The sequence below is a fragment of the Neofelis nebulosa genome, chromosome X, assembly GCF_028018385.1.
Source record: "Neofelis nebulosa isolate mNeoNeb1 chromosome X, mNeoNeb1.pri, whole genome shotgun sequence".
Lineage (NCBI taxonomy): Eukaryota > Metazoa > Chordata > Mammalia > Carnivora > Felidae > Neofelis > Neofelis nebulosa.
In genome coordinates, this window is record NC_080800.1 from 56,690,554 (window position 1) to 56,718,179 (window position 27,626).

Genomic DNA, 27,626 nt, shown 5'->3' on the forward strand with positions numbered 1-27,626 from the left:
CATTTTATATAAATGGAATCATATAATATGTGGCTTTTTGTATCTGGCTTCTTTCACTTAGCATAATATTTTCAAAGTTCATATTTGTTGTAGCATGTATCAGTGCTTCATTTCTTTTTATCCCTGAATAATACCCCATTGTATGTTTATGCTACATTTAATTTTTTTCATTTATCAGTCGATGGTCTCTGGGTTGTTTCCACCTTTGGGCAACTATGAATAATAGTACTTTGGATATTTGTGTATATGTTTTCATTTCTCTTCAGTATATATGTATGAGTGGAATTTCTGGGTCATATGGTAAGTATATATATAAGAGTGGAATTTCTGGGTCATATGGTAACTCTATGTTTAACTTTCTGAGTCATTCGTTTTTTTCTAATTAATTACTTAATTAATTAATTTTTAAATTTTCATCCAAGTTAGCATATAGTGCAACAATGATATTAGGAGTAGATTCCTTAATGCCCCTTACCCATTTAGCCCATCCCCCCTCCCACAACCCCTCCAGAAACCCTCTGTTTTTTCTCCATATTTGAATCTCTTATGATTTGTCCCCCTCCCTGTTTTTATATTATTTTTGCTTCCCTTCCCTTGTGCTCATCTGTTCTGTGTCTTAAAGTCCTCATATGTGTGAAGTCATATATTTGTCTTTCTCTGATTCACTAACTTTGCTTACCATAATAACCTCTAGTTCCTATCCACATAGTTGCAAATTACAAGATTTCATTCTTTTTGATTGCCAAGTAACACTCCAGTGTGTGTGTGTGTGTGTGTGTGTGTGTGTGTGTGTGTGTACACACATATATATACATATACCATATCTTTATCCATTATTCCACTGATGGACATTAGGGCCCTTTCTATACTTTGGTTATTGTCAATAGTGCTGCTATAAACATTGGGGTGTATGTGCCCCTTCGAAAGAGCACATCTGTATCCCTTGGATAAATACCTAGTAGTGCAATTGCTGGGTCGTAGGGTAGTTCTATTTTCAATTTTTTGAGGAACCTCCATACTGTTTTCCAGAGTGACCGCACCAGTTTGCATTCCCACCAACAGTCCAAAAGAGGTCCTCTTTCTCCGCATCCTTGCCAACATTTGTTGTTGCCTGAGTTGTTAATGTTAGCCATTCTGACAGGTGTGAGGTGGTATCTCATTCTGATTTGATTTCTATTTTCCTGATAATGAGTGATGTTAAGCATTTTTCAATGTGTCTGTTAGCCATCTGGATATCTTCTTTGAAGAAGTATCTATTCATGTCTTTTACCCATTTCTTCACTGGATTAATTGTTTTTTGGGGTGTTGAGTTTTGTAAGTTCTTTACAGATTTTGGATACTAGACCTTTATCTGATACGTCATTTGCAGATATCTTCTCCCATTCCATCAGGTGCCTTTTAGTTTTGCTTATTGTTTCCTTCACTGTGCAGAAGCTTTTTATTTTTATGAGGTCCCACTAGCTCATTTTTGCTTTGGATTCCCTTGCCTCCAGAGATGTGTTGAGTAAGAAGTTGCTGCAGCCAAGGTCAAAGAGTTTTTGCCTGCTTTCTCCTGTAGGATTTTGATGGCTTCCTGTCTTATATTTAGGTCTTTCATCCATTTTGAGTTTATTTTTGTGTATGGTGTAATAAAGTGGTCCAAGTTCATTTTTCTGCATGTCCCTCTCCAGTTTTCCCAGCACCATTTGTGAAGAGACTGTTTTTACTCCATCGTTGTTTATTTCCATTCCATTGATATTCTTTCCTGTTTTGGGTTCTCTATTCTGTTCCAATTATCTGAGTGTCTATTTTTGCACCAGTACCAAAGTATCTTCATGATTACAGCTTTGTAATACATCTTGAAGTCGAGGATTGTGATGCCTCCAGCTTTGGTTTTCTTTTGCAAGATTGCTTTGTCTATTCAGGGTCTTTTCTGGTTCTGTATAAATTTTAGGATTGTTTGTTTTAGTTCTGTAAAGAATGCTGGTGTTTTTTGTTAGGGATTGAATTGAATATACAGAGTGGTTTGGGTAGTATAGACATTTTAACAATATTTGTTCTTCCAATCCAGGATCATGGAATATTTTTCCATATTTTTTGTGTCTTCTTCAATTTCTTTCATAAGCTTTCTATAGTTTTCAGTGTATTGGTCTTTCACCTATTTGGTTAGGTTTATTCCTAGGTATTTTATGGTTTTTAGTGCAATTGTAAATGGAACCTATTCCTTGATTTCTCTTTCTGTTGCTTCATTATTGGTGTATAGGAATGCAACGGATTTCTGTACATTGATTTTATATCTTGTGACTTTGCTGAACTCATGAATCAGTTCTAGCTGTTTTTTGGTGGAATCTGTTGGGTTTTCCATGTAGAGTATCATGTCATCTGCGAAGAGTGAAAGTTTGACCTCCTCCTGAACAATGTGGATGCCTTTTATTTCTCTGTGTTGTCTGATTGCAGAGGCTAAGACTTCCAATACTATGGTTGAATAACAGTGGTGAGAGTGGACATCCCTGTCATGTTCCGGACCTTAGGGGGAAAGCTCTCAGCTTTTCCCCACTGAGGATGATATTAGCGTTGGGTCGTTCATATATGGCTTTTGTGATCTCAGGGTATGCTCCTTCTATCCCTAGTTTCTTGAGGGCTTTTGTCAAGAAAGGATGATGTATTTTGTCAAATGCTTTCTATACATCCATTGAGAGGATCATGTGGTTCTTCTTGTTTCTTTAATAGATGTGATTTAACTCATTGATTGTTTTGTGGATGTTGAACCAGGTCTGCATCCCAGGTATAAATCCCAGTAGCTTGTGGTGAATAATTTTTTTAATGTATTGTTGGATATAGTTGGCTGCTATTTTGTTGAGAATTTTTGCATCCATGTTTATCAGGGAAATTGGTCTATAGTTCTCCTTTTTAGTGGGGTCTCTGTCTGATTTTGGAATCAAGGCAATGCTGGCTGCATAGAAAGGGTTTGGAAGTTTTCCTTCCAGTTCTATTTTTAGAATGGCTTCAAAAGGATAGATGTTAATTCTTCTTTAAATGTTTGGTAGAATTCCCCTGGAAAGCCATCTGGCCCTGAACTCTTGTTTTTTGGGAGATTTTTGGTTACTAATTCGACTTCTTTACTGGTAATGGGTCTGATGAAATTTTGTATTTCTTCCTGTTTCAGTTTGGTAGTTTATATGTTTCTAGGAATTTGTCCATTTCTTCCAGCTTGCCCATTTCATTGGTGTATAATTGCTCATAATATACTCTTATTATTGTTTGTATTTCTCCTGTGTTGGTTGTGATCTCTCCTCCTTCATTCTTGAGTTTATTGATTTGGATATTTTTCTTCTCCTTTTGGATCAAACTGGCTAGGGGTTTATCAACTTTGTTAATTCTTTCAAAGAACCAGCTCCTAGTTTCATTGATCTGTTCTATTGTTTTTTTGTTTTTGTTTGTTTGTTTGTTTCAGTAGCTTGGATTTATTCTCTGATCTTTATTATTTTCTGTCTTCTGCTGGTTTTGGGTTTTATCTGCTGGTCTTTTTCAACTCTTTAAGGTGTAAGGTTAGGTTATGTATCTGAGACCTTTCTTCCTTTTTCAGGAAGGCCTAGATTGCTATATACTTCCCTTTTATGGCCGCCTGTGCTGCATCCCAGAGGTTTCGGGCTGTGGTGTTATCATTTTCATTGGTTTCCATGTACTTTTTCATTTACTCTTTAACTTCACGGTTAGCCCATTCATTCTTTGGTAAGATGTTCTTTAGTCTCCAAGTATTTGTTATCTTTCCAAAATTTTTCTTGTGGCTGACTTTGGGTTTCACAGCGTTGTGGTCTCAAAATATACATGGTACAATCTTGATCTTTTTGAACTTGTTGAGGGCTGATTTTTGTCACATTAATTGTTCTATTTGGAGAGTGTTCCATGTGCACTGGAGAAGAATGTGTATTCCACTGCTTTAGGATGAAATGTTCTGTATATATCTGGTAAGTCCATCTGGTCCAGTGTGTCATTCAAAGCCACTGTTTCCTTGTTGATTTTCTGTTTAGATGATCTGTCCATTGTTGTTAGTGGGATGTTTAAGTCCCCTGCTATTATGGGATTATTATCAATGAGTTTCTCTATGTTTGTGATTAACTGATTTACATATTTGGGAGCTCCATGTTTGGAGCATAAATGTTTACAATTGTTAGACCTTCTTGGTAAATAGACCCCTTAATTATTATATAATGCCCTTCTTCATCTCTTGTTCTAGTCTTTATTTTAAAATCTAGATTGTCTGATATAAGTACCGCTACTTTGGCTTTCTTTTGGTGACCGTTAGCATGACAGATGGTTCTCCATCCCCTTATTTTCGATCTGAAGGTGTCTTTACACCTAAAATGGGTCTCTTGTAAACAGCATATAGATGCATCTTGTTTTTTTATGCATTCGGTTACCCGATGTCTTTTGATTGGAACATTTAGTCCATTGAGGTTTAGAGTTAGTACCAAAAGATATGAATTTATTGCCATTATGTTGCCTGTAGAGTTGGAGTTCTGGTGGTGTTCTCTGGTTCTTTCTAGTCTTTGTTACTTTTGGTCTTTTTGGTTTTTGTTTTTTCATCTTTTCTCCCCTCACAGAGTCCCCCTTAAAATTTCTTGCAGGGGTGGTTTAGTGGTCACAAACCCCTTTAGTTTTTGTTTGTCTGGGAAAAGTTTTTTCTCTCATTCTATTTTGAATAACAGCCTTGCTGCATAAAGAATTCTTGGCTGCATATTTTTCTGATCCAGCACATTGAACATATCCTGCCACTCCTTTCTGGCCTACCAAGTTCCTGTGGATAGGTCTGTTGCAAACCTGATCTGTCTTCCCTTGTAGGTTAAGGACTTAAGCGATCATGTAGAAGCAGCATTTCAGGGATTATGGCAAATCACAACACACATCTGGCACCAGTCTTCACCCTTACCATCCTTGTTCCAACACCAGTGACTATGGTTGTTCTTCAGGGTCTTTTGGGACTTTTGCCTGTCGGGAGGCGGCACAGCCTCTACCAAATGTTATCCTAGCAGGGGAACCGCCTCTCCCCATGTGGCCCAAGGACCCCTTGGACCTTGATCTCTGCTGCTGGGGACTTGTGCTTCCTACCAGTGCACCACCAGGTATCGAGCTGCAGAGTTTCAGGCTCTGCACTCCCCCTGTTTATAGTCTTAATGGAATTTAAACCCTCTCCTTTCTCCTTTCTCCCTTTTTTGATTTCCATCCCTTGTGGCTGTTTCTACTCTTGCTTTCTCTCCAGCTGCTTTTGGGGGGGGGTTGCTTTTCCCATACTCTCCCCCTGTCTCCATCCTCTCTCCATAAGCAAAACAGCTCCCTGCCCTCCATGGCTTCTCTGTCTCTCAGTTCACCTCTCAATACCCTGTACCTGCTGAGTTCTATGGTTTAGGTTGTGCAGATTATTGTGCTAATCCTCAAATCAGTTTTCTAGGTATACAAGATGGTTTAGTGTTGATATGGTTGCATTTCATGGATGAGAGACACAAAAAAATCTTTCATGCTGTTCCACCATCTTGGTCAGTCCTTGAATCATCAGGTTTTTTTTAATTTATCTTACTGTGTGTTTGATTTGACAGAAGTAAGAAAATATGTGTTTAATATTTTTACATATTCTTTTTTTGTTTATTTTGAGATAGAGAGTATGTGAATGCAGAGACAGGGAGAGGCAGAGAGAGAGAGAGAGAGAGAGAGAGAATCTCAAGCAGGTGCCACACTATCAGCTCAGAGCTCAATTGGGTTGCTTAATCTCGGGAACCATGATATCATTACCTGAGCCAAAATCAAGAGTCAGGCACTTAACTCACTGAGCCAGCCAGGTGCCCCAATATTCTTATATATTCTTATTTCCCTCATTTTCTTTTTACATAAAAGTTATCATACTAATATAATGTTTTAAACTTTGGGTTTTGTTGCTGTTGTTGTCTGACATATAACCTCAAATTTGTAATGCATCTTGGAAATCACTGCAAAAGAAGTTCACAGACATTTTCCTAATTATTTTTAGGTTGTAGAATGTTACATTATTTGAATAGACCACTATCTACTCAACTAGTCCCCTACTGTTGGACACTTTTGTGTTTCCAACCTTTTGTTATTAAAAAATTATGCTGCGATAATGAACCTTCTACATATGCTATTTGGTACTTGGGGAGGTGTGTCCTCAGAGTAAATGTCTAAAAGTAGAATTGCTTGGCACTGGTTAAGTGAATATACAGATTTGTTAGATATTGTCAAATTCTCCTCCTTTCGTATATATTGCATTAACACCAGCAATGAATTACAGTATCCATTTGCCCCAATGTCTCATCAACAGAGAATACAGTCGTGCGTTAGGTTTTTCCCAATAAATGGCATCTCAGTGTAGGTTTAATTCGTATTTTTCTTATATGAGTGAACTTGAGCAGTTTTTCATATATCTAAGTGTATTTGTCTTTCTATTTCTCTTCCTTGTGTGTTTGTGTCTCTTGTTCCTTTTGTTCTAGAGTTTTGAAGGACAAAAATTCTTGAAATAAGGCAGCAGTCAGCCTTTGAGTGCATGGTAGCAGGTGCTTCTCACTAACTGCTGGTAGGATAATTCTCAACTGAGTCCCTGCCTCCCAAAACATACAAGACTGTTAGAATGTCAGAGCAGGAATAATCCCTTGAGATTAGCTAGTTCAGTCCCCTCATATTATAGATGAATAAACTAATGTCCAGAGAGTGGGAGGGACTTTCTTTAGTTCACATAAAATTAGTGTCAGTGTGGAACTTGAACTCAATTTCTCTTTCCCCCAGGGCAGCTTCAAATTAATATGCAAATGATTTATGTATTGATTGTTGTACTTTTACTAAGATTATCACAAACAACTATTTGGGAAGAAACTGCTCTTAATGTTCTGTATTAGCCCAAATTGGAAACATTGGCAATAAATGTAAAAGGTATCCTCTTGTTAATTCTGCCTATTTATCTTCCTTTGTGTATTTAATGCTCATTTGTTATAGAAGTATAAAAATACATAGACCGTCAGAGCTCCATTGAATCTTGGTGGTATCTCATTATGTCATTAGGGAAACCTGAGATGCAGTGATGCAGAATTTATTATAGGGGGAGACCAAGAGGATCATTTAGCCTGGAGCCTCAACTTCAAGTTGGGGCTTCAAGTTTAGGTATTTGAGATCCTCTTCAAATGAGGTTAAAATGTATAATTACTGTACTTTTGTAACTTTGATGATAGCTTTATTTTTTAATAGACACTCTTAAAATGCATCATGATTTTTCTAAGCTTGTTGTCTCATTTCTGTACTTTTAAAAATATCAGGAGGAGCCTTGAGAGTGACCTGCTCATGATCATCAAGAAAGCCAGTAGCAAAACAGAGCACCTGTGTGGCTCAGTCAGTTAGGCAACAGACTCTTGAGCCGGCTCAGGTCAAGATCTCATGGGTTAGTTCATGAGATTAAGCCCTGTGTTGGGCTCTGAGCTGACAGTGTGGAGCCTGCTTGGGATTCTCTCTCTCTCTCCCTCTCTCTCTCTGACTCTCTCCAACTCACACTCACACTCTCTGTCTCTCTCAAAATAAATAAATAAACTTTAAAAAAGGAAGCTAGTAGCAGAACTGACACCAGAACACAGGTTTGTTGACCCCTAGACAGAGTGCTTTCTGATGCACCATACTGCTTCACAAGAGCTACTTGCTGTACTTTTACAAGGCACATCAACTTACTTTTATTCCAATCATTAAGCTCTCTGGCCAAAAAGCACCACCACCCCATGCCACTTAAACCCACTATCTTGGAGCTCATCACCGGGCCTACTCTTTCAAATACTTGTCTTTCCTGCTTGCCATACTCAAGCAAAGAGTTGACCACAATCCTAATAATAACTCCAATTTGTTGAGAATCTTCTATGTGCCATGCACTTTACCTGTGTTCATTCAAATCCACAGAACAGTCCTGCATGGTGGGCAATACTATTCTCTTTTTAGAGATGACTAAACAGAGGTTAAGAGGTTTACCTAAGATCATACAACTAAGTAAGTGGTATAGCTGGTATTTGAAACCAACTTTATCTGACTGCAAAGTCTGTGTTCAGTCCAATTTACCTCATGTTACCTCTTAACTGAGATGCATGATGAGCCTGAGAGGATATATACAAGGTTCAAGATAAAATCATCTTCATAGAGCACTCAGCTTTCCAGGATGAAACAGCTGGTGGCTGGGACTTAATCAGTTGGTAAACAGTTCCTCTGCGGTACTACCCTATGGGCCAGTCCTTTAATAGCAACTCCTCCTGAAAATCCAGAAGTTACTTACTTGACCAAGTGTCTTATAATAAGTTCCAGCATCTCTCGGTTCTTTTCAGGTAGCTTATATACCAAGGAATGAATAGCTCCCAGCCGGTAATCCAGGTTGTCAGACTCTGAGATAGAACAGAGAGAGACAGTTTTGCCTTTTGGGCAACTGTATCAAGTAAACTCTCTCTCTCTCAATCTCTCTCTCTCTCTCTCTCTCTCTCTCTCTCTCTCTCTCACACACACACACACACACACAAACACACACACATGCACACAAAGACAATTAGAGACACAAAGAGACAAAAAGAGACACAGAGATAAATAGGCACTATGAAATAATGGTAAAGAGAGACGAAGAAAAAAGACTGAGATGGAGAGCAAAAGACTAAAAGACAAAGAGACCAAAAGGCAAAAAGAGAGATAAAAACAAAGAAATAGTCCCATAAAGTTGAAGTAGACGACAGAACAGAAAGATGAGAACATAAGACTATCTCTGAGGAAGTGAGAGCTCTAGGTACAGCAGGTTGTTCCCAAAGTTCTGCATGTAAACTTCCACTGGAAACCCTTGCCCACCCATTTTCTTATGGTGATAGGGGGTATGCTCTTTCTCTGGGTTCATGTGAAAATCACTGAGACATCTCAGAGTAAAGATCAAAGGTCCCTTGCCTCCACAAAAATTCATTATGAGGACAAGTCCTATGAATCTTTTTTCCTGCACACCACAGAGGGTACCAAGCAAGAGAAAAGTCATGTAGAGATAGGGACAGATGCTCATAGATACAGTGACCTCAGCCAAAATTTTTAATACTTCTTCAGCTGCCAAACGTTTTAGGGTGATTCTTTATGTCTTATTTCCCATGCAATGTTTCACCTTAACCCTCAGGTTTATCATCTAGAAAATGTGATGCTAGCACTAACAGATTGGGAGTATTAGTTCACAGCACAATTGAAAAGCATTTGAAAAGGCAAAGTGATGAAATAAAGCTAAAACAGCAACTGTAAGGGAACAATTTTGTTGTCTCCTAGTAACATAAGCCAATGCTCTTGTTCTGATAGAAGAGGCATAGTCAATAAAGCCCTCATACCTGTTACATTCCTCATATTAGCCAGTTTTGCCCAAACTACTCAACTTACATTGATTTATGAAAAATAATAGAACATTTGAGTTAGACAACAAGCAGGAATACTCTCATTTAGCAGTGGATGCAATCTGTGGATGTATTTTTGTTTTCTCCCCTCACTTTCCCTCAAGCAGTCTTCTAGGTTTATTGCTATGAACATTATTAAGAAGGCAAGACAACACAATTAACTAGTAACATAAATACTTACTGGCAGCAGAGACCAGCTCTTTGTGAAGTCTGTAGGTCATGACAGGTTCAGAAAGATTCCTGAAATAAAGGAACACTGTAAGTTCCTTTGGGGAGGGGATAGCCAGGCCTTGGATTCTCAGTTTTGTGGGCAGCAAGGCTTAAGTTTCTGAGCCCCATAGCTTAGTGTGACCATATACATTTCTCTCTTCACCTGAAACTTTGTCAGAGGAATCCTAGTTACTAGTAATTCAATGAAAAACCTGCAAAAGTATAGGAAAATTAGTCTAGTAAGGTCTCTAATTAGTTCTCAAAAGTGAAAGGAGTTTCAAACCAGTTCTGAAAAATTCCAAAGTAGACCCACTCTGAATTCTGCTATAAAGTTCTTGCAGTTGGATAGTTCTTTAGTTTTCAAAGTGCTTCATATCTGTCCTACCATCTGATCCTTCCAATGATCCTGTGAGATGGAGCAGTTATTCCAGTCCCAGTTTAATGGAGGAGAAAATTGAGGCCCAATAGATTTCCTTATTTGGTAAAAAAAAAAAAAATGACTGAACACCTATGGGTACCTAGCATTGTACCAGATGTTGGGGATCCAGCGATGAATAAGAGAGACCCCAAACCTCCAAGGAGCTAATAGTCTAGTTGAGAAGAGTGTCATATACAAAATTTTCAATGTAAAATGACCAGTGTGATGATAAAATAAAGGTAGATGGTGGGTGGCTCAGAAGAAGTAATTCACTTATAATAATAATAGTAAACTCTTCATTGTTCTAAGCGATGTGCATATATTTACTAATTTAATCCTCATACCAACTCTGTAAGGTGCATATTGTTATTATCTCCATTTCATACATGAGGAAACTGAGGTTCAGAGAAGTTTAATTTATCCAAGACTACACATGCCTAGTAAATGGCAGAACTAGTCAGTCTGTCCTGAGTCTATGCTCTTAATCACTGTTATACTTCCTCCCACTGCTATTATTGTAGTAATCCAGTTGAGAGTTAATAAAGGCCTAAACAAAATTAGTGGCATCAGGGATAGAAAGAAATGATGAGAATTATTTAAAAGACATTAAAGACAGAACTTATTCAATCATTGGGTATACTGGTGAGGGAGAAAGTTATCTGGCTTGGAAGACTGCATAGAATAGAAATTTATTCAGAAGGAAGTGAAGATCTAAGCTAGAGGGACTTTTAGGATAGCCAAAGGGAGATGTCTATCAGGCAGATGGAAGGAATTCCTTCTAAATTTGAGAAGTGGAAATCACGAACCTAGGTGAGTGATTAAAACCATGAGAACAGATACCACTGCTCAAGGAGAGATGACCAAGTCACAGCCAATAGCTACATGAGGACTTTAATTTATTATTTGTCCAGAATAGTGTATAAAAAAGAAATGGAATTGAACCAGTCATTGGAATATAAAAAATTTGAAATATTTCACATAAAATCCATTATTTTCTAACGCTATTGAAAAACTGAACGAGTTGGCTATATTGGGCCTATATGGTTATTTGTGGAAGTAAATAATATTGCTTATTATACACAAACAAAGGTATCACTATGCAAATACAGATTCAATATGTAATGTGTTTAATATGAAAAGAGTCTGCTTCATTCATCTTCACATCCTGGCCCCTGTGGATATTTGAATTTTCCCTCCCTCCAGTATAGCAAAAAGAGGGGAGAGTCCTGGAATATATCAGGTAGAAAGTCCATAAAGGGAACAGCTAAAATGGTTGAAAAGGTGTGAGGAAAGCCAAAAGCAAGAGATACAGTAGAATCCAAAAGAAGATAATGTTTCAAGGAGGGCTTGGTAACACCTTCAAATGCTACAAAGAAATCAAGTAAGGTAAAGACTGACAATTGTCCATTGTGTTTAGCATTGAAGGAGTCACTAGTGACCTTGGCAAGAGCAGCTTCAGTGGAGCAGAGTTGGTGGGAGGGAGACTGCAATGGGTTAAGGAGTAAACTAGGAGGTTAAGAAGTAGAGACACTGAGTGTATATTACATCATATACTGAAGCTTGAATAGGAAGGCATGAAGTATCTCTCTTATTAGGCAATCTCATCCAAAATCCTGCCTCCAATTTTCATCTATATTGTCAATGATTCACAATTTTTAGCTCAAGCTCAGAACTCTTCTCTGAGTTTATTCCCATATATGCAATGCCTTGCTTAATGCCTTGTTCTGATTTCTTCAAAGACACCCAAATTTTAAATATCTAAAACCCAACTTGCCATCTCCCTTACATCTAGTCTTTTTCTTGTGTTTCTCAAATCACTGAATGTATGACCACCATTTGGCTGCATGGGTCAGAAACATGAAAATCATTCTTTTATCTCCCTCTCCCCCATTCTCATATCTAAATTTACTCCCCAAATTTCTTTAGTATGCTTATTTCTACAAATCTATATTCCTATCCCCTACTTCAAGAAGAAGCATCATCTTTTTCATGGACCACAGCAATAGCCTGGTAATTGGTTTCTAACTCAACGTATTTTGATTCCTTATAATCTGATCTCTCTTTTTTTTTCAAAATTCAAACCTCATCATGTAACTTGTTTAAAATCTCTCAATTTATTCCCATTCTTTTTAAAATAAATCCATACTCCAATTCTTAAAATGTCCCATACAGCCTTGCAATGTCTGGCTCCTACACATCTCTCCCTCCCTCTCTACACTCAGTACTCCACCTATACTAGTACATGTAGTTTCTTGAAGAGGTCATCCCCTCTTTTGCTTCAAGGCCTTTGCACATGCAGTTCTCTTTGTCTGCAACTGCCTCCTCCCAGTTGACTCCAAATTATAATTTAAACCTCAGTTCAAACGGACAACCAGAATACAACAGGTCTTCCCGTTGTAAGCCTTCATACCACCTTGTGCCTTCCCTTCAGAGTACTTACTATAGTTTGCTATATTTGTATGATTACCTGTTTTTTTTTTTTCTGCCCCTCACTGGGTTATAACCTTTTTAAATTCACAATTGTATGCCTCCTGCTTAGCACGATGCTAGACATAGACTAGCTATACAGGAAATGTTGACTGATCCAGTAAATAGTAAAATGAATAAATGAAAAAAGACACAAAGTCAAAGAGATGTGCTTTATGGTACCATATTTATATGCTGAGAAGAAACAGCCAGTCGAAAAAGAGACATTAAAAATATAAGAGAGACAGGATAGTTTTTGGAGTACTTTTCTGAAAATGTTAGAGATAAGGGTTGAGTTAGGTACCTATAACACAAATGGAAGAGGCCCTCTTTGAAAATATTAATGTATTTGAGAAATTTAATGGGTGTTGATTGGCTCGTGTATATTAAAGGCCCATACATAAGTCTTAAAGAAAAATCTCTTACTAGGGGTATTGCTCATTCAGGCTTTAAGGCCTGACCCTCCCATCTTTCAAAAGGGTCACACTGGTTATTATGGGATGAGCTTGGAAACATATAATGTGTGGATGTATTTAACCTATATAAATCTTTGAAAAAACTTGACTCCTTTAAGAAGGCTAAAGACAGAATCATTTACTCTCACTATTATCATCCTCAGTATTCTAAAAACATACATAGTAGATTGCTCTCTATCTTCACTAAAATTACCCAAGTAACTCCAAGGAGGCCATTACCCCTGGGGGTAGGAAATAGAGGAAAAAGATGCTCCAATATAAGTGGCCTACAAGTCATAGATACTTAGGTACAAGTAATATGAGCTGTGAGCATGGATAGTACTAAATGGGGAAGGGGGTGCCTTTCAATTTTTTCATCTATAAAAGAGTATGGTACTACCTACCTTATAAGATTATTGTAAAAAAAATGACATTGCCTGAGAAGTTGGAAGATGGAGGCTTAGGAGGACGCTGGGCTCACCGCGCATCCTGCTGATCACTAAGATTCCACCTACACCTGCCTAACTAACCCAGAAAAACACCAGAAGACAAGCAGAATGGAGTTTCTGGAGCCAAGTACAGACAAGAGGCCCACGGAAGAGGGTAGGAAGGGCGGAGAGGCAGTGCGCACTACACGGACTGGCGGGAGGGAGCCGGGGCAGAGGGGCAGCCTGCCGGCCAAGCAGAGCCCCCAAGTCTGGCTGGCAAAAGCGGAGGGGTCGGACGGAGTGTTTTCCGACAGCAAGTGCAACTTAGCATCTGGGAGGTCATAAGTTAACAGCTCTGCTCAGAAAGCGGGAAGGCTGGAGGACAAAGGGAGGGAGAGTTGCTGAGCCCCTGGGGCGACAGAGCTCAGTTCTGCGGGGAACAAAGGCGCTTGCCAGCGCCATCTCCCTCGCCCACCCCCCAGCCAAAATCCCAAAGGGAACCAGTCCCTGCCAGGGAACTTGCTTGCTCCATGCAAACACCCAATGCTGTGCTTCTGCGGAGCCACCCCTCCGGCAGCGGGTCTGACTCACTTCCGCTGCCACAGGGCCCCTCCTAAAGTGGATCACCTAAGGAGAAGCGAGCTAAGCCTGTCCCTCCTGCCCCCGTGCACCTTGCCTACCCACCCCAGCTAATACGCCAGATCCTCAGCACCACAAACCTGGCAGTGTGCAAGTAGCCCAGATGGGCCACACCACCCCACAGTGAATCCTGCCCCTAGGAGAGCGGAAGAGAAGGCACACACCAGTCTGACTGTGGCCCCTGCGGTGGGCTGGGGGCAGACTTCAGGTCTGACTGTGACTCTGCCCACCAACTCCAGTTATACACCATAGCACAAGGGACGTGCCCTGCAGGAACACACTACTCCAGGGACTATCCAAAATGACCAAAGGGAAGAATTCCCCTCAAAAGAATCTCCAGGAAATAACAAAAGCCAATGAACTGATAAAAAAGGATTTAAATAATATAACAGAAAGTGAATTTAGAATAATAGTCATAAAATTAATCGCTGGGCTTGAAAACAGTAGAGAGGACAGCAGAGAATCTCTTGCTACAGAGATCAACGGACTAAGGAACAGTCAGGAGGAATTGAAAAACATTTTAAACAAAATGCAAAATAAAATGGAAATGACCACAGCTCGGATTGAAGAGGCAGAGGAGAGAATAGGTGAACTAGAAGATAAAGTTATGGAAAAAGAGGAAGCTGAGAAAAAGAGATAAAAAATCCAGGAGTATGAGGGGAAAATTAGAGAACTAAGTGATACACTAAAAAGAAATAATATATGCATAATTGGTATCCCAGAGAAGGAAGAGAGAGGGAAAGGTGCTGAAGGTGTACTTGAAGAAATTATAGCTGAGAACTTCCCTGAACTGGGGAAGGAAAAAGGCATTGAAATCCAAGATGCACAGAGAAATCCCTTCAGACATAACTTGAATCGATCTTCTGCACGACATATCATAGTGAAACTGGCAAAATACAAGGATAAAGAGAAAATTCTGAAAGCAGCAAGGGATAAACGTGCCCTCACACATAAAGGGAGACATATAAGACTCCTGAGTGATCTCTCTTTTGAAACTTGGCAGGCCAGAAAGGATTGGCACGAGATCTTCAATGTGGTGAACGAAAAAAATATGCAGCCGAGAATCCTTTATCCAGCAAGTCTGTCATTTAGAATAGAAGGAGAGATAAAGGTCTTCCCAAACAAACAAAAACTGAAGAAATTTGTCACCACTAAACCAGCCCTACAAGAGATCCTAAGGGGGATCCTGTGAGACAAAGTACCAGAGACATCACTACAAGCATAAAACATACAGACATCACAATGAGTCTAAACCCGTATCTTTCTATAATAACACTGAATGTAAATGGACTAAATGTGCCAACCAAAAGACATAGGGTATCAGAATGGATAAAAACACAAGACCCATCTATTTGCTGTCTACAAGAGACTCATTTTAGATCTGAGGACACCTTTAGATGGAGAGTAAGGGGATGGAGAACTATTTATCATGCTACTGGAAGCCAAAAGAAAGCTGGAGTAGCCATACTTCTATCAGACAAACTAGACTTTAAATTAAAGGCTGTAACAAGAGATGAAGAAGGGCATTATATAATAATTACAGGGTCTATCCATCAGGAAGAGCTAACAATTATAAATGTCTATGCGCCGAATACCGGAGCCCCCAAATATATAAAACAATTACTCACAAACATAAGCAACCTTATTGATAAGAATGTGGTAATTGCAGGGGACTTTAACACTCCACTTACAGAAATGTATAGATCATCTAGAAACACGGTCAATAAAGAAACAAGGGCCCTGAATACCACATTGGAACAGATGGACGTGACAGATATACTTAGAACTCTGCATCCCAAAGCAACAGAATATACTTTCTTCTCGAGTGCACATGGAACATTCTCCAAGATAGATCATATACTGGGTCACAAAACAGCCTTCATAAGTATACAAGAATTGAAATTATACCATGCATACTTTCAGACCACAATGCTATGAAGCTTGAAATCAACCACAGGAAAAAGTCTGGAAAACCTCCAAAAGCATGGAGGTTAAAGAACACCCTACTGACGAATGAGTGGGTCAACCAGGCAATTAGAGAAGAAATTAAAAAATATATGGAAACAAACGAAAATGAAAATACAACAATCCAAACACTTTGGGACGCAGCGAACGCAGTCCTGAGAGGAAAATACATTGCAATCCAGGCCTATCTCAAGAAACAAGAAAAATCCCAAAGACAAAATCTAACAGCACACCTAAAGGAAATAGAAGCAGAACAGCAAAGGCAGCCTAAACCCAGCAGAAGAAGAGAAATCATAAAGATCAGAGCAGAAATAAACAATATAGAATCTAAAAAAACTGTAGAGCAGATCAACGAAACCAAGAGTTGGTTTTTTGAAAAAATAAACAAAATTGACAAACCTCTAGCCAGGCTTCTCAAAAGGAAAAGGGAAATGACCCAAATAGATAAAATCATGAATGAAAATGGAATGATTACAACCAATCCCTCAGAGATACAAACAATTATCAGGGAATACTATGAAAAATTATATGCCAACAAACTGGACAACCTGGAAGAAATGGACAAATTCCTAAACACCCACACTCTTCCAAAACTCAATCAGGAGGAAATAGAAAGCTTGAACAGACCCATAACCAGCGAAGAAATTGAATCGGTTATCAAAAATCTCCCAACAAATAAGAGTCCAGGACCAGATGGCTTCCCAGGGGAGTTCTACCAGACGTTTAAAGCAGAGATAATACCTATCCTTCTCAAGCTATTCCAAGAAATAGAAAGGGAAGGAAAACTTCCAGACTCATTCTATGAAGCCAGTATTACTTTGATTCCTAAACCAGACAGAGACCCAGTAAAAAAAGAGAACTACAGGCCAATATCCCTGATGAATATGGATGCAAAAATTCTCAATAAGATACTAGCAAATCGAATTCAACAGCATATAAAAAGAATTATTCACCATGATCAAGTGGGATTCATTCTTGGGATGCAGGGCTGGTTCAACATTCGCAAATCAATCAACATGATACATCACATTAATAAAAGAAAAGAGAAGAACCATATGATCCTGTCAATCGATGCAGAAAAGGCCTTTGACAAAATCCAGCACCCTTTCTTAATCAAAACCCTTAAGAAAGTCGGGATAGAAGGAACATACTTAAACATCATAAAAGCCATTTATGAAAAGCCCACAGCTAACATCCTCAATGGGGAAAAACTGAGAGCTTTTTCCCTGAGATCAGGAACACGACAGGGATGCCCACTCTCACCGCTGTTGTTTAACATAGTGTTGGAAGTTCTAGCATCAGCCAATCAGACAACAAATGGAAATCAAAGGCATCAAAATTGGCAAAGATGAAGTCAAGCTTTTGCTTTTTGCAGATGACATGATATTATACATGGAAAATCCTATAGACTCCACCAAAAGTCTGCTAGAACTGATACATGAATTCAGCAAAGTTGCAGGATACAAAATCAATATATAGAAATCAGTTGCATTCTTATACACTAACAATGAAGCAACGGAAAGACAAATAAAGAAACTGATCCCATTCACAATGGCACCAAGAAGCATAAAATACCTAGGAATAAATCTAACCAAAGATGTAAAAGATCTATATGCTGAAAACTATAGAAAGCTTATGCAGGTAATTGAAGAAGATATAAAGAAATGGAAAGATATTCCCTGCTCATGGATTGGTAGAATAAATATTGTCAAAATGTCAATACTACCCAAAGCTATCTACACATTCAATGCAATCCCAATCAAAATTGCACCAGCAGTCTTCTCGAAACTAGAACAAGTAATTCTAAAATTCATATGGAACCACAAAAGGCCCCAAATAGCCAAAGTAATTTTGAAGAAGAAGACCAAAGCAGGAGGCATCACAATCCCAGACTTTAGCCTCTACTACAAAGCTGTCATCATCAAGACAGCGTGGTATTGTCACAAAAACAGACACATAGACCAATGGAATAGAATAGAAACCCCAGAACTAGACCCACAAACGTATGGCCAACTAATCTTTGACAAAGCAGGAAAGAACATCCAATGGAAAAAAGACAGTCTCTTTAACAAATGGTGCTGGGAGAACTGGACAGCAACATGCAGAAGGTTGAAACTAGACCACTTTCTCACACCATTCACAAAAATAAACTCAAGGCCGGTTTCCGTAGTGTAGTGGTTATCACGTTCGCCTCACAAAAATAAACTCAAAATGGATAAAGGACCTGAATGTGAGACAGGAAACCATCAAAACCCTAGAGGAGAAAGCGGGAAAAGACCTCTCTGACCTCAGCCGTAGCAATCTCTTACTCGACACATCCCCAAAGGCAAGGGAATTAAAAGCAAAAATGAACTATTGGGACCTTATGAAGATAAAAAGCTTCTGCACAGCAAAGGAAACAACCAACAAAACTAAAAGTCAACCAACGGAATGGGAAAAGATATTTGCAAATGACATATCGGACAAAGGGCTAGTATCCAATATGTATAAAGAGCTCACCAAACTCCACACCCGAAAAACAAATAACCCAGTGAAGAAATGGGCAGAAAACATGAATAGACACTTCTCTAAAGAAGACATCCGGATGGCCAACAGGCACATGAAAAGATGCTCAACGTCGCTCCTCATCAGGGAAATACAAATCAAAACCACACTCAGATATCACCTCACGCCAGTCAGAGTGGCCAAAATGAAGAAATCAGGAGACTATAGATGCTGGAGAGGATGTGGAGAAATGGGAACCCTCTTGCACTGTTGGTGGGAATGCAAACTGTTGCAGCCACTCTGGAAAACAGTGTGGAGGTTCCTCAGAAAATTAAAAATAGACCTACCCTATGACCCAGCAATAGCACTGTTCGGAATTTATCCAAGGGATACAGGAGTACTGATGCATAGGGGCACTTGTACCCCAATGTTTATAGCAGCACTCTCAACAATAGTCAAATTGTGGAAAGACCCTAAATGTCCATCAACTGGTGAATGGACAAAGAAATTGTGGTTTATATACACAATGGAGTACTACATGGCAATGAGAAAGAACGAAATATGGCCCTTTGTAGCAACGTGGATGGAACTGGAGAGTGTGATGCTAAGTGAAATAAGCCATACAGAGAAAGAGAGATACCATATGTTTTCACTCTTATGGGGATCCTGAGAAACTTAACAGAAACCCATGGGGGAGGGGAAGGAAAAAAAAAAGAGGTTAGAGTGGGAGAGAGCCAAAGCATAAGAGACTGTTAAAAACTGAGAACAAACTGAGGGTTGATAGGGGGTGGGAGGGAGGGGAGGGTAGGTGATGGGTATTGAGGAGGGCACCTTTTGGCGTGAGCACTGGGTGTTGTATGGAAACCAATTTGACAATAAATTTCATATATTGAAAAAAAAATGACATTGCCCATGTAAGCAACTAGAACACTGCTTAGCACTGAACAAACCCTCGGACAACAGTACCTTTCTTCTTTTGCAGATATAGGAGAAATACTCCTGGAAAAAGCATCCATGTTTATATAAAGTTCTAAGATTATACTACAGCAAGAAGTCATTTAACAGCAATATCTGAGACCCAATTTATTTTGGATTAATGATATTTAAGTATCTATCTTAATGTCTGAAGAGTACAATAATTGAAAAAAAGTCATTTATTTAATAAAGTATGGTACATAATATTGCACACAAAGAAAAGTAAGAAATGAATGAGTTTAAAAGTATATGTCCCAAATACTTTTACATAATATAAATTTATGCCAATTAACTAAATGATATATTCATTACCATTGCACATCCCCATATTTTGCTGATAAGGTAAATTTTGTTTTCCTACTTCTGTCAATTCATTCAGTTTTAACATTTTTATGGTTGTACTTTCTTGTTTTTTATTTCTATTACATGGATTAAAGCATGGAATATGGCATATAAACTTACAAACACATGTATTGTTTGTGTAAATGCAATTTAATGTTTCAAAATAGTTATTATTCACCAAAACATGTTCACAACCTTGAATTGTCATAAATCCTGATATTACTAGTGAGCTAGTGAGCACATTGTGACACCATTACATCTATGCACAATGGGAAAACCTCCATTATTTTAAGGGTATAATTTTTAAAATAATCATTTCCCTAAGAAAAAGCAATTTTTCAATAACAATCCTATTATTTTGATGCTTCACTTGCGTAAATTCCCAGATTAAATGTCTTCTAATGCACATTCTTTGTTTTGACAGAAATCCTTTTCACTCTTTTTTTCTTTAGCATTCCTATCCAACCTCCAGAAACTATGACCACATAAGCTCCAATATCCACCCAGACAAATTTCATGAAGTGTGAAAAACAAAGTTCCAAATCATATCAGGCATACCTGAGGTAGAATTTCAAGGAGCTGGTAATTGTCTTAATGTCCCAGTCACTATAATGAAAATCAACATCTCCTGGACATTTAGGATCTATTTGAGAAAAAAAATATATATGAAAAAAGTTAATGTTCCAAAAGTTCTTACTTTTTACCCCTTTAAAAGAAAAAGTTCATTAATTAAAACATGATTATGTTACCCAGTTTTCAAGAGATGAAAACTTTGTACAACAAACGTCTTTGATGCCTCAAAAATTTCCTTGCATTCCAGTCAGTCATGTAAGAAGCTTGGAAGTCATCTCTTCTACCCACACAACAAGAAAAAAGGTGTAATAAACCGAAAATCAACTCCTCTTAGATCTATCAGAGAACTGAGGTCATTGAACTACTGTCCCCAAACTGAAGAAATAGACAGGCATATACAAAAAATCAAAACTTGTTAGAGCAGGAGCCCAGGAGCAGAAAATTCCTTGGGAACCAGTACAAGTTTGGGAAAACCTAATCTGCAATTGATGAATTGCTAGAGGTTCAGTGTGGACAGGTTTGAGAGTTAAAAATTCTCAGGGGGACTGGTCCTATGGGGACTCCCACACTTTTGTGAATTTTACTTCCAGAAACCCTATCAAGTTCTCAAGGTGAAGATGTGAGAAAAATTTACTCATGTTTCTGTGCTTCTGAGAGGGCAAAAGAGGAAAAGTAGCTCTTTAAAAAATATTCACAGCACATTTCATTCTTCTTAGTGAAGCCTACCATTAAGAGAAACTATTTTACCAGATCCTAATGTGATGGGCTTTTACTAGAACTTAACTGAACTAGGAAAATGAAAATACCCAACTCCATACCTGGACTGCCTTCCTGTCTAAGGGGGAAAACCGAAATCATACTGAGAAGTACTTGTGAAGGTCACTGGCTAGCGGCAGAGACTCACTAAAAGACATAATGATAGGATTATAGAATGTTACCCTTCCCCCCACAAATTACCACCACATCAATAGTCCTCCTGAATAGTAACAGGGGAATTGAACTAAAAGAACTGTGCTTCTTAGGTAATATTTAAGAAGTCTCTAGGGAAAACCGAAGACAACAGAGGAAATAAAAACAAGGTCATCAGAGATAACTGTAGCCTCTGACACATATGGTTACAGCAAACATAAACACAGGCTAAATTCTAGAAGCTAAACAAAACCTCACAGGATAGGCTTATTCACTTCAGTTCTTTTTATCATTACATCGTGTCAAGCTTACAACAAAAATTGTAAGACATGCTAAAGACAAAAGACCAAAAACAAAAACACAGTTTGAAGAGACATAGCATAGCAAGCATCAGAACCAGGCTCAGACACGGCAGAGATGTTGGAATTATCACACTGGGAATATTAAACAAGTATGATTAATATGCTATGGACTGTAACAGATAAATGGACAACATAAAAAAGGAGATAAATTAGGTAAGCAGAGAGATAGAAGCTTTAAGAACCAAAAGGAAATTCTAGAAATCAAAAACACCATAACATAAATGAAGAATTCCCTTAATGAGTTCATCTATGAATTGGACACAGCTGAGGAGATAATCAGTGAGTCTGAAGAAATGTCAATAGAAATTTTGAAAAGAAAAGAGGAAAAAGAAAGAAAAAGACAGAATATCCAAGAACTGTAACATAATAACAAAAGGTGTAACGTACATGTAAGGGGAATATCAGAAGAAGAAAGAAAAAAAGGAATAGCAGAAATATCTGAAGCAATAATGATTGAAAATTTCCCCAAACCAATGATAAACATCAAAGCACAGATCCAGTAAGCTTAGAAAACACCAAGCAGGTTATACACCAAAACAATCCACACTTAGGTATAACATATTCAACTAAACAAAATCAAAGACAAAACATCTTGATAGAAGTCAGAAGGAAAACAAAACCAAAAACAAAAATGATTTTGCCAAAGATGGAGAAGGATAAAAATTACATCATACTCAGCTTTCAGAAACCATGCAAACAAGAAGAGAATGGAGTGAAATATTTAAAGTATTCAAAGTAAAGAAGACCAGCCTGAATTCTGTACCCAGTAAAAGTATCTTTTAAAAGTGAAGGAGAAATAAAGACTTTTTCAGATACAGAAATATGGAGGAACTCTGTCAACGGTAGACCTGCCTTGCAAAAGACATTAAAAGAAGTTCTTCACAAGAAAGATGAGGTCAAAAACTCAGATCTATATGAAGAAAGAAAGAGCATTAGAGGAGGAATTAATGATGGTAAATAAAACTTTGTATTTGACTTAATCTTTCTTGGCCTAACAGGTAAAAGTTCAAAATAATATAAACAATGTATCCAGTAATTATAGCTTATGAAAAAGTGAAATGAATGATAATAATATTAATGAGGATTAGAGACAGTAATTAAGAATAATACTTTGTCATAAGGTACTGGCACTACTTGTGTAGTAGCATAGTGTTATTTGAGAGAGGATCTGAATAACATGAAGGCATATTAAAAATATAAGGGCAACCACTAAAAATAAAGTTTAAAAAAAATATAATTGATATGCTAACAGAAGAGAAATCATACAAAGTACTCAGTTAAACCCAGAGAAGGAAGAAAAAGAGTGGGAGACAAAAAAGAAGCAAGTAAGAACAACAATGAATAGAAAACCGTAACAAATATGGTAGATACTAATCCAGCTATATCAATAACTTTAAATATAAGTGGTACAAATATGTTAATTACAAGATATAGACTGTCAAGAGTGTATTAAAAAACAAGACTCAATTATATATTGTCTACAAGAAACCAACTTTAAATATAAAGACACATATAGATTAAAAATTAATGGATAGAAACAGGTATGCCATACTAACAATAATCAAAAGAAAGCTGGAGTAGCTGTATTCATTTCAAACAATGCAGACTTCAGATCAAGAAAAATTATAAGGTATAAAGAGGGGCATAACATAAAAAGGAGGGATTCTCAAGGAAGACTGAACATTTCTTAACAGGTATGCATCCAACAACAAAGTATCCAAATATGTGAGGCAAAAACTGATAAAACTGCAAGAAAATGAATCTACTATTATCGCTAAAGACTTCAACACACTTCCTTCAGACAGACGCAATAGGCAGAAAGTTGGAAAGTATACAATTGAACTAAGTAAGACCACTGATCATTTGGACCTAATAGACATTTGTAGACTACTTCATCTAACAATAGCAGGATAAACATTCTTCTCAAGTCCGTATAGAACATTCACCAAGACAGACCACAGTCAGGGCAAAAAAAAAACATACCTGAACATATTTAGAACAGAAATCACATAAAATATGCTCTCAGAAAATGAAATTAAACTAGAAATCAATAACAGTAAGATACCTGAAAAATCCCCAAATTCATGGAGATTAAACAACACAATTCAAGTTATTTAGGTGAGTCAAAAAATAAATCTCAAGAGAAATTTTAAAATATTTCAAGTGAAAGGAAAATACAAATACAAGTTATAAAAATTTGTGGGGTGTAGCAAAAGCAATGCTTTAAAGGAAATACATAGCACTGAATGCATATATTTAAAAAAAGAGGGATGAGCTAAAATGAATCACCTCAACTTCCCCCTTATGAAACTACAAAAAGAAGAGCAACCCCAAAGGAAGCAGAAGGAAAGAAATAATAAAAGTTAGAGTAAAAATCCATGAAATTGAAATAGGAAATCAATAGAGAAAATCAATAAAACCAAAAGATGGCTCTTTGAAAAAATCCAAAATAAAGATAAACCTCTAGCCAGGCACCTTTTGGGATGAGCACTGGGTGTTGTATGGAAACCAATTTGACAGTAAATTTCATATATTAAAAAATAAATAAAAAAAAAACAAACAAACAAAAAAAAAAAACTATAGGCTTTATCAGGAAAAAAAAAAAAAAAAAAAAAAAAGAAAAAAAGAGAAGACATAAATAACTAATATCAGAAGAGAGATAATCAACTACTGATCCTGTGGACACTGAAAGAAAAAATAGAGAAATATTATGAATATTTCTATGCTTATAAATTTGATAATCTTGATGAAATGGACCAGTTCCTACAAAGATGAAATTTACCAAAATACAAACATAAGGATATAGACAATCTGAATAGATTGGTAGCTATTAAAAAAAAAAAAAAAAAAAAAAAAAAAGGGGCGCCTGGGTGGCGCAGTCGGTTAAGCGTCCGACTTCAGCCAGGTCACCATCTCGCGGTCCGTGAGTTCGAGCCCCGCGTCAGGCTCTGGGCTGATGGCTCGGAGCCTGGAGCCTGTTTCCGATTCTGTGTCTCCCTCTCTCTCTGCCCCTCCCCCGTTCATGCTCTGTCTCTCTCTGTCCCAAAAATAAATAAAAAACGTTGAAAAAAAAAATTAAAAAAAAAAAAAAACTGAGTCAGAAATGAATTACATGCTAAAAAAGAAACCACTGGGTCCAGAGGGATTCCCTGGTAAATCTGACAAAACATTTAATGAAAAAAAAAACATATCATTCCTATATAATGTTTTCCAGAAAATAGAAGCAAAGGGAATATTTCCTAAATCATTCTTTGAGACCAGCATTACTTGAATACCAAAACCACAAAAGTCATTGTGATGAAGGAAAACAACAAATGAAATATCTCTCATGAAAATGCAAAATCCTGAATTAAATATTAACAAATAGAATACAACATAGTATAAAACCCATGAACAAGTGGGATTAATTGCAGGTATGTAATGCTGATTCAATTTTCAAAAATCAATTACTGTAATTCATCACATCAATAGGTTAGTTCTTCTTTAGAGTAAGCATATGATTGTATTAATAGATGCAGAAAAAGCATTTGAAAAATGCAATACTCATTCACAATAAAAAAACATCAGGAAACTAGTGATAGAAATGAACTCAATTTGATAAAGAGCATCTACAAAAAACAGGAAGCTAACATATACTTAACAGTGAAAGATAGAATGCTTTTCTCCAAAGATCAGGAACAAAGCAAAGATGTCCTCTCTCACCACTCCTATTAAACATCAAACTGGAAATCTTAGTTAATAAAATAAGAAAAGGGATTATAAGGTATACAGTTTGGGAAGGAAAAATGAAAATTGCCTTTGTTACAGATATAATGACTGTCTATGCAGAACATCCCAAACAGTCAACAAGAACAACAAAAATCCAGGGAGAAGAGAAGATGGTGAAGAAGCATGGAAACCCTTACCTTGTCTCATACCTGAAACCAGCTAGATCAGCACCAAACCATTCTTGCACACCTTGGAAACTGATCTGAGTATTAAACACAAAAATCTGCAAAACTTGAACCACAGAACTTGGCAGGTACAGAGTGCAGAGAGGAGAGTTGAACTAGGGGACAGAAAAGCCTTGGAGGGTAGGGAACTGTTTTTGCAGAGAGACAACAGAGAAAGGGGGAGAGTGAAGCACATAAGGAGAGTGCAGGAAAAACACTCCCCTGAAAGCAGCTGAAGAGAAAGAGAGAGAAAGAGTGAAAACACAGGGGATGAAAACAAGAAATCTGTTCCCCAAAACCACTGACAGGAAGAAAGGAGAGGGTTTCAATACCACCAGGATTCTATAAACAGTGGAGGTCAGAGTCTGAAGTTCTGGAGCTCAGTGCCTGGCAGTACCCTATGAGGAAATAGGGCAAATCTCCGGGAACAGGCAGAAGGGTCTGAGAGGTCCGTGTGCCACATGGGGAGAACTGTTTCCCCTGCTTAGAGAACCCTTTGGTAGAAACCATACAGCTTTGCCACACGTAAAGGTCCCAGGAAACCCAAGAGCATCCATGTTTGCTGGTACTGGGACATAGATGCCAGGATACTGTGAAACCTGGCACAACCTGTGTGTTGTGATTCACCACAGTCTCTGAATCTCTGCCACTGCGTGATTGCATGAACATTCTCTGGGGTAAGCCAGCATCACTGGCCATTGCTCAGTGAGACCCTCTGCCAGAGAGTCAGTATGGGTTCAAGCCACAGGGGTCTCTGAAGTGTGGGGTTTGAAACACAGCCCCATCTAAGATAAAACTCTGGAGGGAGGTGCCACCTTGCAGGTGGATGGCTTGGACATGGACAGGGTAGAGACAGGGAGTGGACAGAGACCTGATACAAAGGAGGGATGGTAAATCATGAGTCAGTGAGAGCGTAAAGTCCCTGGGCCAGAGACTAGGGAATTGGGTGAAGACGTTTCCACCTTTCTCGAGCATGAGCATGCGCATTCATGCTCACTCATATGTGCGCCACACTGATCCACCCCAGTAAGATATGCAGTGCCACCTAGTGGAGAACAGAGCCATTACACCAACCTCCACCCAACTGCACCCTCCAAGCACAATACTCTAGAAGACCAACATAAGTCCCTCCATCTGCTTAGTGTATGAACATGGACTATAGAGTGCTTGATAGTGTCAGTTCTAGGGGAAAGTGGATGTAACTTCATTCAAGTTTCATTCTGTTTACTGGCTCATTTTTTAGTTCGGTATTTTGCTTCTGTTTTTGTTTAAGTTGTGTTTTTTTCCTTCCTTTATCTTGGATACAGAAAGAGAAAAAATTATTTTTTATTTTCTTTTTCTTAATTTTAAAATTATCTTTTACTTTATTATATTTTATTCTATTCATTTTATTTCATTTTATTCTCTTGTATCATATATTTTTTTAATTTTTAAATTTTTCTTACCTTTTTTTCCTTTCTTTCCATTTTTTCTCTATTCTATCAAGCTTATTACAACAAGCAGAACAAAATACACCAATGATCTAGCTTCTTTTATTTGATTTTGTGGTTGGTTTTTAATTTTTTAATTTTAATGTTATTAATTTTTTTCTTCCTCCAAAGTGACAAAATGATGTAATTTACCCCCAGAAAAGAACAGGAAGAAATGACAGCCAGGGTCTTAATCAACACAGATATAGGCAAGATGTTTGAACTGCAATTTACAACCATGATAATAAGAATACTAGCTGGGGTTGAAAAAAGCCCTTTCTATCATCTTACAACCATGATAATAAGAATACTAGCTGGGGTTGAAAAAAAGGAAAAAAGTAAGAACTCAAATAAATATAATCATGAATGAAAGAGGAGACATCACAACACCACAGAAACACAAACAATAATAAGAGAATATTATGAGCAATTATATGCCAACAAATTGGGCAATCTGGAAGAAATGGACAAATTACTAGAAACATATAAACTACCAAAACTGAAACTAGAAATAGAAATTTTGAACAGACTCATAACCAGTAAATAAATTGAATTAGTAATCAAAAATATCCCAACAAGAGTT

General features: G+C 37.7%; 1 protein-coding gene across 8 annotated transcripts in view; it reads right to left on the bottom strand.

The window, feature by feature from the left end:
* OPHN1 (oligophrenin 1) overlaps window positions 1-27,626 on the bottom strand; it is a 541,657-nt gene that overhangs the window by 149,992 nt on the left and 364,039 nt on the right. For all 8 annotated transcript variants that reach the window (XR_009257107.1, XM_058713537.1, XM_058713536.1 and 5 more), the window contains 3 exons: window positions 20,357-20,441; window positions 9,598-9,656; window positions 8,288-8,393 (listed from right to left, as the gene is read on the bottom strand). Coding sequence is in view for 7 of the 8 variants with exons in the window: in XM_058713537.1 (XP_058569520.1) it covers window positions 8,288-8,393; window positions 9,598-9,656; window positions 20,357-20,441 (250 nt within the window). In the remaining variant the exon portion in view is untranslated. The remainder of the gene's footprint in view (window positions 1-8,287; window positions 8,394-9,597; window positions 9,657-20,356; window positions 20,442-27,626) is intronic.